At 42.4% G+C, this 19,169-nt stretch overlaps 1 protein-coding gene across 3 annotated transcripts in view; it reads left to right on the top strand.

Moving 5' to 3' along the window:
* The window catches only part of gpc5c (glypican 5c), a 143,520-nt gene that overhangs the window by 12,879 nt on the left and 111,472 nt on the right, over positions 1–19,169 (top strand). For all 3 annotated transcript variants that reach the window (XM_049598028.1, XM_049598027.1, XM_049598026.1), the window contains one exon: positions 7,445–7,606. In XM_049598028.1, the coding sequence (XP_049453985.1) occupies positions 7,498–7,606 (109 nt within the window). In that variant the 5' untranslated portion in view covers positions 7,445–7,497. The remainder of the gene's footprint in view (positions 1–7,444; positions 7,607–19,169) is intronic.

Here is a 19,169-nt window from a genome sequence, read left to right as displayed (position 1 = left end):
CCAGTCTGGAGAGCAGAGTGTGTTAAGGTTTAGCCAGGCAGAAAGAGCAGCATACACATTGGGCACTAAGGACCTGTAGAGTGCAGTCCTCTTGGCCTACTGGGGTCTATGTTAAGTCACATTAAAGCCAAAATGTGTTATTTGAAGTCAGATGAAAAAAGCTACAACGTGTAGACGACATAGCATTTACAATTCTTGAGAAACTTTGAAATTTGTTAGAATAAATTCACTGTAGCACGTCCTGCTACAAAACTGCAGATCCTCACATTCTGCATACTATACCTGTCTGTGCAATTTATCTGTTCTCACAAGTTTTCAGCATATTAAAAACTGTTACTTAACCAGTGCACCTACAATGTGGGTACAAGTTTTGAAACTCAGAGCTCAGTTTGCTGTCTTCCACTACGTACTCTCACAAAAAATATTTATTACTCAATTTAAAGTATTCAAAGTAATGACACACCTTAATCATGAGTGCCACAGCTGGCTGCCTTTAAATGGGCCTAATAATTGAAAAGATATCACTGGTGATTCATCATGAGACATTTTCTCACATCAACTCCGCACAAAGTCTGCAGGAGCAAGTCAGGACATTGTCCGGAGTTTCCCTTTCACACATGTTGCACACAACAGGGAACTGTCTGCGGCAGATCCGTGCAGATACTCCGGTGTCGGCATGGAGTGGCACCTTGGCAGTGCATACAAGAGACAGGACATGCCACAGACTACACGGCAGCCTGTAACCAGTTCGTAATTTGGTCGTAAACAAAAGAGTCACTTGCCGTTCCTTGAATTGGCTCTTACCCACAGAGTTACCGAATCTCGTCACCTCTTCAGCTAGACATTTTCATTGCCGTCTTTGTTTAAATGACCCTTCTTCTTTACTCGTGGATGTTTATTTTCTCCCAGTTTTCCATGAGTCGCATCATCGGAACGTCACCCACATGCTCACTTGCTCACGGTGAATTCTCTGCACACTTACGTGCTCTATCCACACATGGGCTCAGTTGGACATTACAAGGACTTTGTATGGAGCGGACAGGGTTAGATTTCTAAGATATCCAGTCCAACTGCTTCGGTCAGTTCGTTCTCACGTACAAGTCCTCAGGGTTATGTGTAGATAATTTCAGGTTTGCAGTGTATGTGTGACAGGGGCTATGGTGAAAAGCATCAGTATCTGAAAGGTCCAACAACTGATCCATTTTATTTCCTGGCAACAACTACAGGATGGAGACAAACTCCACACAAGGTTGTTAAAAAATACCAGTCATGTGATGCATACATACAAGAAAATTTACAAGTTACAGGAAGATCAACTTAAAAAAAGTAATAACTTTAAATTTTATGCCACAGAAGTTGTGTCTGTGAGCAGAGCATTAATGAGTGAGGCCACCTGTGTGAAGTAGCTGCAGGGTTCCATTGCAGAGATTGGAGAGACGCCGCATATAATAACTTCATGGCAGAGTGGCAAAGAGAAAGTTGAAGTAAACAAAAATGAACAAAGCTGATCTCAGCCAAAGTTACGTCAGACACCAATACAATCCATCCAATCCAACATTTGAAGCTTGAAAATTGTTGTTGAGTCATCGTCCCCAAGCAATTTGAAAGCGCTTGAGTACTTTTGCAAAGAATAAGGGAGAAAAATTGTCCAGATGTTCAAAACTGTTACTGTTGCCAAAGGTGCCTACTAAGATTTGACTGGAAGAGGGTGAGAATCTATGAAAATATTTTAAATTTAGAGATTTTTTTTTTAAGTTTACATTGAATACTCTTTAAAATCCTCATTAAACATGTTTTATAGTTTCATGAAAATAAAGCATTTGCTTTATTTTCATGAAACTATAAAACATGACATTTCTGTGTTTTACATGTCTGTAGTCTGTATACTGAAAATGCAAATGAAGTATGATTTTCATGATACACGTGTTACTAGATATTAATAGATACGTCCTGCATTGTAGACTTCACTGACTCATAGAGTCCTTGGAAGACTGCGCCCCAAGTCCCCAATACATATTTTAGTGTATCCTTCAGGCAGAATCCACTAAATGCTGTTTGTTGGTATACTGTATGTAATATATTTTCAAAGATGAAAAAAGAGTGGACTCAGCAATATGTTTGCTGTTGGACATACAAATAGTGACAATTGGCTTCTAATGATTCCAGAAAGTGGCGTGGTATATTCGTGACACAGTCAGCCTGTCCTGACTGCTGTGGTGGCTTTAACAGCCAAAGTCTCTCTGAGTATCACTTACTCCATGCAGCTACTCGCAAGGGACGGAGAGGCCAGGCTGGATTCCTCTGTGAGTCCCTGGATATTAGTTTCATATCACAGATAACACACAAACACAAAGGAGGGAAACAGCCAGCCAGTGAGGAGAACGGGGTCAGGGACAGAAGGGGAGAGAGGACACACACCAATTGTGGTGAAATGACAACCTTAAAACAGAATTAAAGCAATATATCTTTCCCATGTGGCCTACAGTGTGCTTTCCAGGAGCCAAATTTATAGTTTGCTTTACCAAGGGCTCTATGAAGTGGCGCTGAGAATTTCTAGCAAAGATAGCAGAGAGAACAGATTGAGCTTGGTATGTGTTTAAGGAATCAGCTTATTTAAGATGTCTTCAGTGATGAGGTCCCACCCGTGTGTAGACACTTCTGTTTATTGAGACAAATGTCCTTACTTTTTTAGTAGTTGATGGATATTTAAAGGATATCAATTTTTGGACAATATAGCTTCTAGAGAAGACATTTATGGTTCATTGTTGCATGTAAACCTACCCAGACAACCAATACCTTACACCTAACATGGTTCGCCATCAACTTTTTGAGGCACTTGTGTTTTGGACTAGTAAATTTGCCTTTCACTTGTTCAGGCACTGAAGTCACTTGACTATAATAAATGACAATAATTTACTTTTTTATTTTGTTATCAAATGCAGAACTGAGACAAACCTTGTTTTTATCGAAGTACTCAAAGTACACATTTTTAATGACATACTATGGTATAGCTTTTCACATGTCATTTTATGGCATACTATACTATGACCTTTTTTTTTATGATATACGATACTACCACTTTTTTATGACATTTTTATGCCGAGCTGAGTGGCACGGTGGCACCACATTGGCACTCAGTTGGCAGTTGAGAGACATCTCCCACAACTCACTGTCAACTAGGAGAAAAGTTTGCATGGTTTATTGTGACAACGGATCAGCGGCCTTCAATCTGATTTAGGACAGTCAGTGAGCAACCACTTTCTACGTTTTAGTTTTCCATTCATTTTATATGCTAATTACTTGTGCCAAGGAGGTTATGATTTTGTTCATTCATCAGCTACAATAATAAAAACCAGTCCTTTATTATATTATTCTTAAATTTTTATTAAAATTAAAATTTAATTTCTGAGTCAGTGGAGGTGAGTGTTTGAACTGCAAGTGGTTCTTACTCTGCAGAATACTTGGATCGACTACTGATTGGTCACTCAAGGCATGACTCAGAAGTCAGCGTATCCTAATACAATGGTTCATATGATATCTTATGAAAATGCACATACGGTGGTTCGTATGATATCTAATGACCTAGCGCCCACAAATGGTGTTGTCGTGTTATGTACTTGACGTGAAGTTATGGTTTAAGCAAATAAAGCTACAAAGGTTAGGTTTAGGAAAAGAAACATGGCGATGACGTACTTTAAAATAACTCAAAGTTCACTCGGTTTCACACGGTCCTGAACACCAGTCTATATACACAAACTACTGGCTAATGATTACGTGTGTTATAAGCGAATTGTGGTGCGTTACTTTTCTTGGGTACGTGCACAGTACGAACAGTGCACAAGAGCAGCCTGTCTGAGTTGGACTTATCGTGGGCCAAAAATGCAGTCGTTTGATATCAGTATTCTGAATGTTTTCATTTGACTAAGAGAGAGAGCCCGGCAAGGCTCGGAGATAATGGTATCTTCTTACTTTTGATTAGAAATGGTTAATTTACAGCTCGTAGCAGTTGGGTATCTAGTGTTGGCAAAAAATATTGTTGCACATTCTATTGTTAGCATAATGAGCTTGTTTACTATAATACGTGAATGTTACTGTCACACTGAACGTCCTGCTGAACCCCATTAAAACTCTCAAACTCTATATGGAAAAAAGGAATGAATATTTGTATTGACCAGCCAAATCTGGTTTGATTGATATTGTTCTGAATTGTGTACAGCTCACTATTTGTTTTTGTTTTTTTTTTGTTTATGACTTTATAACTCGTTTGAAGGAGCTATATGTAAGAAATCTAAAGCAAATAGTCGTAAAATCATCCTAATATGTCACAGAGACTAAGGAATAATGTTCATATAACATACTGATCTCACCGACAACTATAGTACGGCCAGAATATTTGCATTTAAAAAAATATTTTAAAGTCCGCAAATCATGTTTATGTTTTGAATTTGTGTTTTGGCCTGTTGCGCCACCCACCGCCGTCTACCAGTCACGCAGTCAGTAGAGTCTCAGCATCAGTTACAGTTACAACTGAGCTACAGCAGCACAGCAAGCAGCATTAGCAGTGTCCCGGTACATAGCATTAGCAGTCTCCTCAGCTGTATCCCGGCAGCAGCGTTAGCAGCAGAGAAGCCGGACTTGCATGAACGGTCCGCTGGAAAACTGAAGATCAAGGACACGGCGACGTGGCCCTGCCAGGGCAGCCGCCCGTGGGCAAACAAATCAGTCTCCAGCGTGCCGCTGTCCAGCAAACTCGAATCTGTAGGGGAGGAGGGGCGGACACGACTTGCGGCAGTATTTTGAATTTGAGTGCAGTAACCGTTTGGGCCACATTCTTACATACAGCGCCTTTAATGAGGCAATTAAATTTCTCTTCCACTCGTCCCAGACAGGCAGACAATCTGTAATGTCGAGCCCTGCCTTATCAGTGCTGTTGATGCAGTTGCACTTACCCAATATAAAGTAATGGAAATGTGTTCTTGGATTGCTCCTCTTGGTTGGTGAGGTCATATTAAAAGAGATCCATGTTATAAAGTTGGTGTCACTAGATGTAATGGTGGAAGTATGATGACATTTAATCCCAGGATGAGGTAGACCGCCAACAGTGTTCACTTGTTTTTTATGTCTTCATAACCGAAACCAAACACATAGAATTAGAACTGACAGACCCATATTGTTTTTTGGAGTTACTCTTACATTGATCATGCACTGGGAAATTTTATTGATAGATTCATTTAAAAGTGCATATTGATGTGTGTTTAGACTTGTATTTACACAAAGTATGTATGTTGAAATAGATTGGGGTTCTCATATATATTGCACCCATCAATCACATTTGGAAAGGAGCCCTTTTAAGCCTGGTAGGAGGTACTTTCAAAAGTAGCAGATGTAAGCCAGCCCAAAACAAAAGTTTAGTTTTGTAGTTTGTTAAAATTGGTGGTATGCAGACTTATTCATTGATGGTCTAGGTAATTGGGCTGCATGATTTCAGGAAAAAATGCACTATGTGATAGCGTTTGTTAATATTGTGATGACCATATGACTCATGATAAATTAACAGATACTGAAGTATAGCATTTTAATGTCTGTCTGCTTTAGATTTGTGCTGCTAACATATCAATCATGTCATCAGTCAGTAGCACAGTCACAATGTAGCATTATCAAAAAATGTGCTGCGTCCCCTGGATCGCAAAGCTATCTAAGATAACAGGAATGTCTGTAGTAATATCCTGTTTTTGTATTTTATGAACCTTAAAATACAAGATTATTGTCTACGAGTGGTCCACAGGAACTTCTGTGCCACACCGCCACATTTACCGGGAAATAGCCAAGCCTCAGAAAGTCAGGGATCAGTGCAGATGGGTGGGACAACTGGTGTCAGATGTATGTACAGCACCAGAAGTAAAACACCAACACATCATGGACAGTATGATAACAACATCCAAAACTCAAGTTTCATTCTCAGTGGTTTCTGTTACATGAGAAATACTATTGAAGTCATGCATTGTCACTGTTTCAACACGACATGCAGCGTGTGAATGCATGGAACATGTTAACGTACTACTTATCACAGTTCAAGCAGTGCTTCGAGATACCAACATTACGCATGTTGATGTCACGATGAAGGTAAATTGTGCAGCCCTACTAGGTAAGCGACAATGGAGTGGGATTCCTTAACACACCCATGAAAAACAGGATAGGATTTTGCAGGAACAGTATCAACACGGAAACAGTGTCGACAGGGATATGGTGTCAACATAAAAAGACTGTACTGCCACAGAGATGGAGATAATGAGCTGTAAGGGGCAGGACAGCCAGTTATGACTTCACTCGCCTGGCTCTGGGATGGGAACAAATGGAGCCTCACTGGGTAATTAAGAGACACCCAGGCCTCACTAGGATATGCCAGGCAAATGGGAGAGAGGGAGCAGAAAGGGAAAGAAGGATTGAGAATGCAACCCTATTGTGTTTCATGGAGGGATTTGGACAGTGAGGCACTGGTCTTGCGGTCTGTCCTAAGGCCATGCTTTAGGCTCTGGTTACAACACCTGCCTCTAGCCACCCCCGTCCAGCCCTTCCCCCTGTAAAATGAGTTATCATATCAGACTTCTGCATTATGGAAATGTCCCTGTTCAAGGAAATGTGTGGGAAAGGACGATTTTAATAGCCCATGCTAATTGCAAGCAGTCTCAGTGATGTCATTACAGTGTTTATGTATGTAGCGATGGTGAGAAGCAGGTGACACTGGCAGGACAGGGCGGACTCTTGTTTCCGCTGATGTAATTGTGCCTGATTGAGCTGTTCTTTGGATCACAGTATTTGCAGTTAGGTCATTGCCTTTATGTGGTTGTAATGAACTGCAGTATTATGGCTAATGACTGTCTAGTTCTAGAGGTGATTTCACATGGATCACTCTACTCTGTATGTGTGTGGGTGCATTTGTGTAAGTGACAGTAAATTTAGCATGTTCGCCTTGCAAAATGCAAGTGCATGCATGTATTTTTATGTTTTTATGGGACATACAGTATACATGTATGTACAAATGTATGTCTTGACGACGTGTGCAATTGTATGAGGCACAGATATTTATACGTGTAGCAGAGACAGTATTTTTAGCAGGAAACATGGATGAATTCTTGGTCTACTTTCTCACCCTCCCGTGGTGCCTCCTCTGTCTCCCAATGGAGTTATGGCCTGTCTATCTATGTGCATACTCAGGACACTATACATATACTCACACATATTTGCCCAGCACAGTGTAGAATCATATGTCTGTCTCACAGGATAAAAGATGTTGTCTTAGCTCATCCAAACTGAGATACCTCAACCTTTGTCTGCACTTCCGTTTCTTGTGATATGCTTTAGGTGTTACCACTGACTTGAAAATAAAAGAAAGATAACTGCTGATTAAAAGAATTTAAAACATGTCCTTTTCTGACTTTTCTAGATGTGGATCTGTTGGTTTGCAAGCACCAGGGTCCGTCCTGCTGCACCCGCAAGATGGAGGAGAGCTACCAGTTAGCCGTAAGAAGAGAAACCCTCCACAACATTCAGTCCTACAGCTATGAGCTTGAGCACCTCATCTCTGGCCACTCAGATGCCTTCCAGGGTAAGTGCTGGGACAAATGGACCAAAGCTGGGTTAGATGGGATTGGCCTGAGGCTGTCATGATGAATGAGAAAGACATTTGATTGTGTGATTGGTAAATTGTCAAACAGCTATCTGGTACTTACCGTACCCACCACCACATGGGACATACACCCCAAAGTGCTCGCTTCTACAAAGTATTTAATTTAAAAACTTGACCCAGCTTCATGCTGACCTGACACTGAACTCATGCCCTTTTTTTCAATCCAAATTCAGCAATAAAAACAAAATAACTTTGTGTTTGTTTTCTTGCTTCCAAAGAATATTTATTTGTCCAGTTTTTGGTGGAAAAAAAAATTTACTCCATTCCCCAGGGTCACGGTAGCTGGCGTGCAGGCAAGTGTGCAACTCAGAACATGGGCATGGCTTTTCACCCCCCCCCCCCCGCCCCCCCCCTTCCCTTCTTCTGTGGGTTTGGCAGCAGCAGAACTGTAGAGAGGGATCACTGAGGGTAAACGGGAAAAAGGGTATGAAGGCTTTTTCTCAGCATTTAGTGGAGGATGGTCTGCTTTGTCATTATCTGATCCTGCTCTCAGGATAGCAAAACAATTACTGGAGCCCTCGCACAAATTACAGTAGTTTTGGAGAGTGAAGCAATCTGTGCACAATAATTATTTTTGTTTGTTTGTTTGGTATTTATTTTGCAGTGTATTTTATTTGCTTGCGATGCCTCTTTCATAGCCCGGTCATTCAGAAGTCTGAGTTCCGGATAAACAAGGCCCTGCTGTAGATACAAAGCCTGTTTCAGCAAGGTCTTGCCTGCCAAAGGCTTTTGTACTACGCCCAACTGAATAAAGCAGTGCACTAGTTGCCCAAGCTTGTCCTTCCTCTTCCTCTAGTGATTGCAGTGTCATTTAAGTTTTAACATTTCCGAAATAGACCAAATTTTTCCTCCCCAAAACCTCCGAACACAATCCCACAGCGTTGGAGACATGCTTTGGATGTTTTTAGTCTTACTGGAATTTCAGTACCATGCAATTAGTTTTTTAAGACAATGGACTGCTTAGACACCATGTTGGCCAAGTTCTGTTTTATAATGGATGTAAGACGACTGGTCCAAGTGTGCAACTCATATGTGATCAGATGCTGTAATAGAGAATGAAACTGGTTAGAGATAACTGTTACATTTAATTTGTGTCATCTTGGTGGGATATATGTTACTGTCACAATGACCCCCCTTAAAAGATATGAGATAAGGTATTTAAATATATTTTTTAACCTGATCACATTTACACCTGGTATTAATGTGTGTCTTTTGTGTCCACATCAAGATCCAATTGAGATCCGATTGCTCTGTCCAGCTCAAAACAACTTAACATCACTCTTGTCATACTCCTTCTTTTGCCAGTTTCATGTGTTTAATTTTTTGTCACCATTGCAGTCAGGACTGATTGTAGGCATTTTCCATCATTTACATAACTATTGCTTTATAAATTATCTGGTTGCCAAGTTTTGCTTGTGTACTTTAATTGGCCTAGATTGAAAGCAGACACTTGGTCTCGTCTTGACTGTATATGATAATGGACGTACATGTAGCTACTGTGATGTCACCCATTGGTTTGTGAACTCCCAATTTGAAGCCTTGATTTCGGCATTTCAGCCGTCACCATCTTGGTTTTTGGAGCCAGATGTGACCATATTTGAACAAGAGGGTGGAGCTGGTGAGGAGCAAGGGGTGAATTTAGCATTGTCACCTCACAGCAAGAGGGTCCCTGGTTTGAACCCAGGGTGGGAATTTCGAACCCTGGGGTGGTAGAGCCCTTCTGTGCGGAGCTTGCATGTTCTCCCCGTGTCAGCGTGGGTTTTCTGTGGGTACTTGGGCTTCCTCCCACAGTCCAAAGACATACAGGTTAACTGGTGACCCTAAATTGCCTGTAGGTGTGATTGTGAGTGTGAATGGTTGACTCTCTCTAGGTGTCAGCCCTGCGATAGTCTGGCGACCTGTCCAGGGTGTACCCTGCCTCTCGCCCAATGTCAGGCCCCCACAACCTCTCTCTCTTACCATGGCTGCAGTTTTTGGCACTTTGGCGTTAGATTCATTATCAGCTTTAGAGGTTGCTGGTTGTTCTTGACTCCTACGACAAGTGTCTTGAATATCCATAAGCTTTCTTGCTTTCTTGCAAGTAGCTTAGCTTGCCAACTGGCTAACGGCTGCTACCTTGCTGGGTTGAAACACTCGCACGCAATAACGTATTTCCGTTCTATCTGATTTGAAAATGCAATTGCATTTACACCTCAGTGCGTTTTGGGTGTGTTCACACCTGTTCTTTCATGAGGTCAAGCACTATTGCACTTCAATCACCCTGTAGGGGGTCATTGTGTTCAATGTAGTGAAACGCCACCAAGATGAAAATTCCAGCCTCTTCAAGCACATTACTATGTAGATGTTCACAGAGTGCTGGAGATAAGACCCTCTTACACTTGTTTTACAAGCAGATTGTATGAAAAAAGAAGCCATGTTCAAATAGTGTTCCTGGTATTTGTCCTTTTCATCATCATCATTAAGATCTTTCCCTTCTGACCTCATGTCTGAGCCTGTCTAGAGAATGAAGATCAGGTGTTCCACATCTCCAGAAAAGGCCAAGATGGAAAATAACAATGGAATAACAATAGAAACTGAAGTATGGTGGTGCCGAAAATGATGATGTCACTAGCCCTCAATTTACAAGGCCTTCTAAGGACAGTCTCTGTGCTGTCTGAGTGCCTCAAGTGGAATGTGAAGTAGCAAGTGGCTCATATACCGCATGAAGTAATGAGAATATGATTTTGGCTGATACCCTTGGTACTGTTATTCACACGCTGGATGGTGGAAAATTGTTTCTGGGTAGCTTTCTGCTCCGACCCCCTTTTTTTGTTTGTACTGTATCTATCCAATTGCACCTTATGCAGCTTACCACCGAGCCACTTGTCTGCAGGCTAGAAACTCTGCTCTTCTGCTGTTAATCTGTTTATTTGATAATTCTTTCATGATGTGGCCACTAGTTTCTCTCTGCAACTTTTCAACTGTCTGTCATGCAAGTCATAATGTAAATCTTGTAACGGCAGGTCCTACGTGTGCGTGTTTTCTTTCTCCAGCTTTTATAGTTTCAACTTAGAATCACTCCTGCTGATTGCTAAAGTTTAGCCAACAGGACAAGCCCATTAGAAAGGAGATGATGTGTGTGTAAGGAGTGTGTCTGCGCATGTGTGTGTGTGTGTGTGTGTGTGTGTGTGTGTGTGTGTGTGTCTGAGTGTTTTTGTTGGCCTGCCTTTGTTTTGACAGCCCTAAAGGCCCTACTGTGCTTTGTCATGTGTGGGAGTTGTCATGTCATGAGTGTGACCCCATAAACACAGACCACATTTATGAATGCTGAAAGGTTTTTTTCCGCAAATGTTTCTGATACTGTTTAATATGAAGAAACAGGTTCAACTGTGTGGTGCAATAACAAAACTTTATGGTGAAACAGAGCCAATAAGCTCTTGGGATTCTCCAGATATTGCCGTCCACTTTTATCCTGTGACTGCCACGCCCTAAATAATCAAGGCAGGTTACATCTTTTTACATAACAACCTCCTTCCCCTGTTGTATATCCTCTTCTTCATCTTCCCCCCTAAACCTACGGCCCCCCTCAGGTCTCCTCTCACCCCCAACACACAAACAGGCAGCCTCTCCTAATCCATGCCATGGTTGATAGGTAATGAGTGTTAGGGCCTGATGGTGGGTAGGTGTCAGCCACAGAGCCCAGTCTAAGCTGGGCCAGCTTAGAGCTGCCATCAAGGGCTTTGGCCTGTCAGCCTGTTGTAGCCAATCAGATCTGGAGTAATCGTGCTGGTTGGGCACCTCTCTGAGGCCTCCTGATTGGCTGAGAGAAATTTGAACAGATGGATTGGCCACTAGAATCTTTGTACTGGTTTGTCTGTTTGCTCACTACTTAATCAGTGGATCCATTCTCTACTTGCACAGTGTAGTGAGATGGAGTTCCGTTTACAAACTGTGTGTCTGTGTTCCTCCTTACAGCTCTACAGTAACCTTTGCTCTCAACATTAGTGATCACAGTGCTTTTGCATGCTTAAGTTAGTTGCTTTACTTTTCACAGGTAGCTTTGTACATTTTGTGAATAGTATTTACCATTTGTTTTTGTAGGTTGTTTTTTTTTTTCATCATTTTAAAGTCACCTCAGTGTCTTTAAATAGCGACATTAGCCAGTCAGGTAGCCTAGCTGGCTACTAAAAATGAAAAAAAAAAAAGCACTGTCATGTACTGCTCGCTTTTGTAAGATATTGTCTGTTACTTTATTTTTGGGCAGCTTCTCCAAGAACAGGGTGTAAAAAAGGACCATAGAGGCCTGACGTTAGTTCTGAAAATCAAGCTAACGTTGGTGCACTATAGCTAACATTACTAAGGCCTCATTTACACCGCAAGTGATGCGTTCGTGAAGCGGTCCACAAGCTTAGCGGCAGCACACGTGCATTCACACCAAAACCGAACAGACGCATCGCGCAGCGGCTGCTGCTGTCCTGTCAAATACAAACCACACCTGAACACTTGGTGGCAGTAGTGCACCGTGTTTGCAAATCTCCAATAAACCCCAAAGAAGTTCAAGTGAGTTTGGACCCTTTACTTCCTGAAAATAAAGGTCTTTCTTTTTCCATTAGATCAAGTGGTCGACAGGAGAAAGGCCATTGCAGCTTTTCTATTGTTGTTGCGTGTGTTGTGACCTCTCTCGGCCACCGTAGATGATGATTTTTTTATTGAATACAGTGACCATTCACTCGTGACTTGCACCAAAAATCAGCGTCTTTTCTATTTTCGAGCATTTGCGAGCGTTTGCGAGCGCTATGCGAACGCATCGCTTACGATGTAAATGACGCCTAATGCTTATCTAAGGCACTTAGGCGATTATCAAAATAAACAAAAACAAACAGTAAATACTATGAACGATATATAAAACATAGGGTTGTCTAGCGATAAAGACATTAATCTAATTAATTATTTGCTTTAAGATTAATTAATCTAAATGAATCACATACATCAACTTTTTTTTTGTTTTTTGGTGCTGTGTCTTTTAGGTGCCTGCCTCTTACAGTCAGACACCCATTCGCTACCTTTTTATAAAATCCCGGCCTCACCTGGGCATTGTGGCGGTACAAGCCCATAGACGTCCTAAACACAGAAAAAAAGAAGCTACAGGCAGACGGCAGAGACTCACCACTGCACACTTCTAGTGGATTATAAGTGATGATTGAGAGGGCTTACATCTGTATGAGAAGAAATGAGTTGAAGGTAATAATACTGTAGAGCTGACAGGAAGTAAACAGACATGCTGTTAGTAAAATGGATATAAGTCACACTATGTTGTGCAAATAGAGAATTGAGTGAGAGCCGTACTTTTAGTTAGTTCCAGCAAGCCCTCATATAAATTACTTACTCAGTCCAATGTGCAGCAATCTGCTGTTGGCAAATTGTTGTGCAGGCAATCCAATTTGTGTGTGTGTGTGTGTGTGTGTGTGTGTGTGTGTGTCTGTATGTGTGTGAATGACAGGTGGGAATGATGAGCAAGAGAGTAAGTATCTGGTATACTATATACTCACACTGCTGGGGAGCAGATGTCAAGAAAATGCTGACACTTTTGATCACCAGTGTCACCGATATGAGGAGGACCTGGCCCACAGCTAAAGGCCATGACATCTGTGTTTGTGTGCATGTGTGTGTGTAATGTGGGTGTTCAAGCATTTTGTACATGTGCATCTTGATCATTGTGTGTGAGTGCATATACATGTGTACCAAAGACATGTGAGCATGTACAGTATTTACCACCCTTGCAAGTCACCATGATCACCTCAGGGCTCAAGTTGTCCTCACAGGAGTTGACAAATGCTTTGCAGAGACATGTATTCTGCTGGCCTAGATAGCTCTCTATCATCAATGAAAGTGCATTGCGTTTAAAACTTTAGGTGCCCTTCAGTGATGGGACAAGGAGTTCATTTGAGAAAGAGCAGCAGCAAAAGAGAGAGAGAGAGACAGACAGACAGAGGAGAGAAAGAGGCCATGGCAAGGACGGTGCCTTTCCGCATCGAGGTGACATAATTAGCTGATCCTTGTCTCATCATCCAGGAACTCTCAAGACCCCCCCTGTTCTGGGAGACAGCATGAACATGAGTCTATGCAAGAGACAGAGTGACCAAATCCACAACCTGAGGCAAAGGGATACTTGAGGGCCTCAGCTGTTAAAGGGAAAATTCACCACCCTTAATGTAGATGTCTGATCAGTGTTGATGGAAAGTGTAGTCAACTGAAGCAATAAATTCCTCAGTGCGTGCTTAATTGACAGAGAAAGCAAAGTTCCCTAGTTTGCGTAGCTGTGCCTACATGTTCCAGGATGCATTGCGTGTGAGTTACTGACACCCAGCCGAAACATACTGTAGGCTGCTTATGTAGGCAATGAAATAAAAACACAGAGACTCTGTAGTCCGAACCAGCATAGCCCAAGATGGCATCAACCTTTTTATTATTTTCCACAATGTCAACGGCAGCACATTACAGTCGCCGATCATCTCATCCTCTTAGACGACAGCCACGGCCTCAGCCTCTCCTTGCAGCGTTACTTTGGCTGCATTCCCTGTTTTAGATAAATGTGGCTGAATATCCCAGTTAGCCATGACACTGTAAAAAAAAAAAAAAAAAAAAGAAGAAGCCTTGTCAATTATATCCTCTGCACTCATACATTGGGATGCCATTCTCATTGTTCACAACGTCACTAATTTGCGAAGAGAACATGGAAGTTCTGTTTTAGAGTGCGTCCCCTATCTAACCTTAAACAGCTTGTAGTTCTGCCTCCTGTCAACCAGGTCACTGTAGTGCCAAATGACGTAGATGGAAGGGGGAAGTATTACAGTCTTTCTCGATCAATATAGCACGAAGTAAGGATTTTATTACTTTAGTGGAGGACATTTTTTATCAACCCTGATTTGACATCCACATACTCAACGTACAGCTCACGAGCCAAATCTGGCCTATGATAAGGTGTCAGGAGGCCTGACAACCATTTTCTAATTCACACATTCACATAGAAATGAATTGATTGACACTAGGATTTTTTTTCTTTTGCATTTTGAATGTAAATAAGATGCCAGAGCTCATCACAAGACATCAAAATGGAGCTTGTTTACCTCCAAAAATTGGGGGTAGGGAGGAGGATCCTGTGGACCCACTGACAAAGGTCCGGGTTAAACTCTGAATGTCCACAAATCCCAGAAATGATCCTGCATACAGCTGACCTGTGTGGGGCTGCTGAGACTGGATTTGCCTCTTTGCAAAGATAGGGGAGGACAGCAAATGTTGAAAGGTTGAAAACAGGCAATTTGGTGAAAAATGGACAGATGGATTTGCCTTTATTTTGCCTTTGTTTTTAATGTTGATTCATTTTATCTGATAGATATCATTGTGTGTTTATTAGCTGTCCCCTTGCCTCCTCTCTGCGAGTTTGCAAGAGTGGCCCCCAGGCGAAGCAAGTCGAGTATCCCTGACATAAAAAGTGGCAGATTTTCCTTTTAATGGCAGAAGAAGAGGTCTTGGAGATGTGAGAATTGGTAGAGAAAGACAAGAAACACTGACTGCGTGGTTTGTTGGTTTGTCTTCCCCCTGTAAATGTTTGTCCCCCAGGCTTTCACAGGTGGCTGAGTTCAACCCTACTGTAATTGTCTCTGCCCCTTGGGAATTTGCAGCCTGCCTGATTGCCTGCTTGGATACAGTAGACAGTATTCTCCATGTCTATTGCTCTTTGCACTCCTACCCCCCAGCGTCTCTGATTCCCCCTCTGGCAGAGACAGACAGACAGACAGACAGACAGGGATATCTACCTTAAAGCCTCATTGTTTATAAGCCACCCCAGATGAAACTGTTTTGAAAATTCCTCTGCTGCCTTCATTTCGCCTGTCAGGATCATCCTGGGTGGCGTAGACCTCACGCCCTATGTAAGGGCAACAGTCTTATTTATTAAATAGTGATGATTTATATGTTTGTGTAGGCATGTGTGTCTGCATGTCTATACGTGTGTGTGCAAGTGATAGGAATGATGAATCACTCGGCTGTGGTGGCCTATCTTTATTCTTTCATCAGCCACACAAATCCCTCTATCTATATTGCAATCTCTGCATTTGTCTGGAAGTTCTCTCACTCATTTCGCTTGTGATCATCTCAGCCCGTCCTCTCTCACATCATTACTTTTTTTTCCCCTCTCACTTCATGTCTGCATGTATTTTTCTCTGCAGATGTTTTGACCGACAGGGTTATTGCTCTAGAGGCTGATGCTTGGACACAGGATGACATTGCGCTGCACCATGAGCTCATGCTCAAATTAGGGAGGATATCCGGAATCCATCCCTACACGTCTCATTTAATCATACAGGGCGGAGGGGAAACGTGTTTATGGACCTAATAGTGGGAGCGAATATATTGCGTATTTGAGTGTGTACGTGTGTGTCCTAAGCATGTTTGTGTTTTATCTACGCCTCTCTCGTCTCCTGAGTAGACATGACACATAAGGGCAGGATGTGTATCCCTCCGAGTTTGCAGACTCGCTGGGGAGAAAGAGGGAAAGAACAAAGGGAAGAGGGGGGGAAAGAGGGGAAAAGCTCAAAGCCTCTCGCAGTCATAAAGTCACACTCAAAGCTTCCCTAATTACCTCTGCTTTTCATCTGCCCCTCTCACCTCAGCATGAATATGTGAGAATGCAGAGAAGTAGGGCCTAGGAGAGAGAGCAGAAAAATGAAATGGAGGGGAGGGCACATGGTTTGAGTAAAGTTTCAGTGAAAGTGTGCGCAGGTGTGTTTGAATGTGGTCTATCAGGTGTGTGTGTGTTAGTGTGTGATGTGGTTTGCCTTTAAAGAGAATGAATCAACAGGTTTTTGCCCTGTGGATTCACTGTGTGCTGCTGCTTCCTGACAACTCTCCCCCTTTCTTCCCGTGTGTCTCTCTCTGTCTGTGGTCCATGCTTTGCCAGCATTGGTTGCTTAACAAGAGCATGCTGGGCCTGGGTGGGCACCATGCCAACAGCTTGCGTGCTGGCATGTGCGCTGCAGGGAACCCTCGTGTCTCAGAGATAACCCAGCTGCCAAGAGCGCGCTCCACAGAACGAAACCATAAACACAAATTTCTTCTCCATCTTCTCCTTCACCCCAAAAGTCTCCTTTCATTTTTCTTCATCATTGTTATTCTGCTCCCCAACAGCCTCAGTCTTCCTCACCAACCATCCATGCTCCCCAACATTACATCCCAAGCCTAAACAAATACAGGGTCTGTGTAGATTAGCATGCCGCCAGTCTCCACAGCCATAATTTGACATACTAGCTTGAAATGAAACTGAGATAAATACCCCTTTATTTCTCGCCAGCACCATCTCTTTTCTCATGGAATGATTTTCTGATGCTAGTGCTTCACAAACACTGTTTCTGACACTGTCTTTTAGCGTGCCTCTACAAACACTCCTAGTGTAGACTAAGCTTCATCAGTCTCACTATGATTGTATGAGCAAAATAAGCTTGATGTCCAGAAAGTTTCTTGGTAATCAGACAGAGTCGCATCTCCCGGGGCTTGTTCTCTGTCCAAGAGAATTTGGCTTTTCTGGAACACAATCTGTCTGGCTGGCTGATGGGATTTGTACTCTGCTGCTGCTGATTGGTCCAGCCTGGCCTTTTCCTGTGGCCTGTCTGACTCCGCTGCACCCGTCCTTCCCAGAATGATCCCACAAGCCATAAAACTTGTGTATGTGTGTGTATAGGGTTGAGATATAGATCTGCATGTGCACACGTCTGTGTGTAGCAGCTGGCAGTCAAACTCCTCATCAGAAAATGTCTGATAAGCAGTATAACTGACAGACTTCTTCTCTTTTTGATGAAATTGTCATTAGGGATGTTACAAGAACTGACGCTTCGGTGCCAAGTTGATGCCAAAATTCTGAAAAAGTGATAATAGTTTTTCCCCAGACCCATCGCTACCAAGGATGCAATTCCTCTGGATAGTTACAAGTGTTGTAGTCTGCCATAAAATGCCAAAGGAAGTAGAAGAATGCCAACAACAACAGAGACAACAAAAGCACATGGAAGACGGCAACAAGTGCAGCTGTAGCGACAGCTGCATGTCGACTCGTCAAAAAGAAAAGCATTTTTCTTGAGGCTAGCATGTTTTTTTGATTTTCCTCAATGAGAACACCTCGCAATCATGCTACAAACGCCAGCAGCATGACCAACCACTGAGTGTCTGTTCTGCACTCAGCACTGGACGTTTCGCGTTTTTCTGGTTGGCAAAAGTTAAAAGATGTTCAACTCTGGGTAAAGCATTGCGCTTGTCACTGTAATTTTTTATGCAGATGTCCAGTAAATTAAGCAGGGGTGGGACAAATAGCCTGCCAAAAAGACGAACTGTCGCATCTTATATGTACAAGTGCTGAACAGCTATATGTTAATATGTTTCCTTGCCCAAAAAGTCCCATGAACCCACGTAGACTAGTACTTTGGGTTGGAGGCAGGTCATCATGGTTGAAAACAATTTAAATCATGTTTTTCAATAAAGGAGTGTTTGTTTAGACATATAGGATTTATTTATTTATTGCTTAATTTCACTGGAATTGATATAGACTAAAATAGCTCTGGTATCCTGATATGCCTTCTCGTCATTCATCCTCCTTTGCTCACTTTAGTGAATGAGATATTTTTAATAGAAATGATGGTAGACTTTGACCAAAGTAAGGTCATGCTGGGAGAAATGAAAGAGTGTTGGTGAGACATAGCGTGAGGGAAAGAGGCACTGAACATCGCAAATTGGCCAGACTTGCATGTCAGTGAGGGAGAGCAGCTTCCATCCGACGCCTGTGGGAGAACAGGGTGTGTGCTCAATATGTGCTTTTTAATGCATATGTGGATAAGCATCACGATGTACATGTCCCTGTGTTGTGACTCACACAGTTCATTCAGCCCAGAGTAGGTTGGATTTGGCTTTCCATCTCTCACCACCAACTTCACTTCATCACTCCTTCACTCAAGTCAACCCACTTTCCTCATTACGCCTGTGTTGGACACTCCTCTGCTTCCTCTCCTTCTTTCTCCTCGCCTCTATGGCTCCTAGCGCACCATTAAGGAGTCCCCGCGGTAGGTTTTATTCACTGATCCTACAGTCATTCATCCATTGTATTCCAGGAGAGGAGGTACAATAAATGAGAGAAATGGACAGACAAAAAAAATATTGCTCTGACCCTGCCCAGCTGTGTCCTGTTTGTATGATCCATGATGGATTATGATATCTGCTGCAGTGTCTGCCAAAATGAACAATAATGAGTCTACTCTTAAATCAGCCACAGCGCGGACTATCACTGGCAAACTCTTAATACTGGAACTAATGGTGGAATTTGACCTTCACAAATATTTTTATACATTTATCTTGATTATTTAGTATTTTTCCTTTTGATTTATTTCAGCCCACACAATGTATTGAAGTGTTTTTTTGTGTGCGTTGTTTTTACTGGCATAAGGATAAAGGCCAAGGTCTCATC

Source organism: Epinephelus fuscoguttatus, linkage group LG15, assembly GCF_011397635.1.
Source record: "Epinephelus fuscoguttatus linkage group LG15, E.fuscoguttatus.final_Chr_v1".
Classification (NCBI taxonomy): Eukaryota; Metazoa; Chordata; class Actinopteri; order Perciformes; family Serranidae; genus Epinephelus; species Epinephelus fuscoguttatus.
Note: the sequence above shows the minus strand (reverse complement) of the source record. Positions and strands in the feature narration are given on the sequence as shown.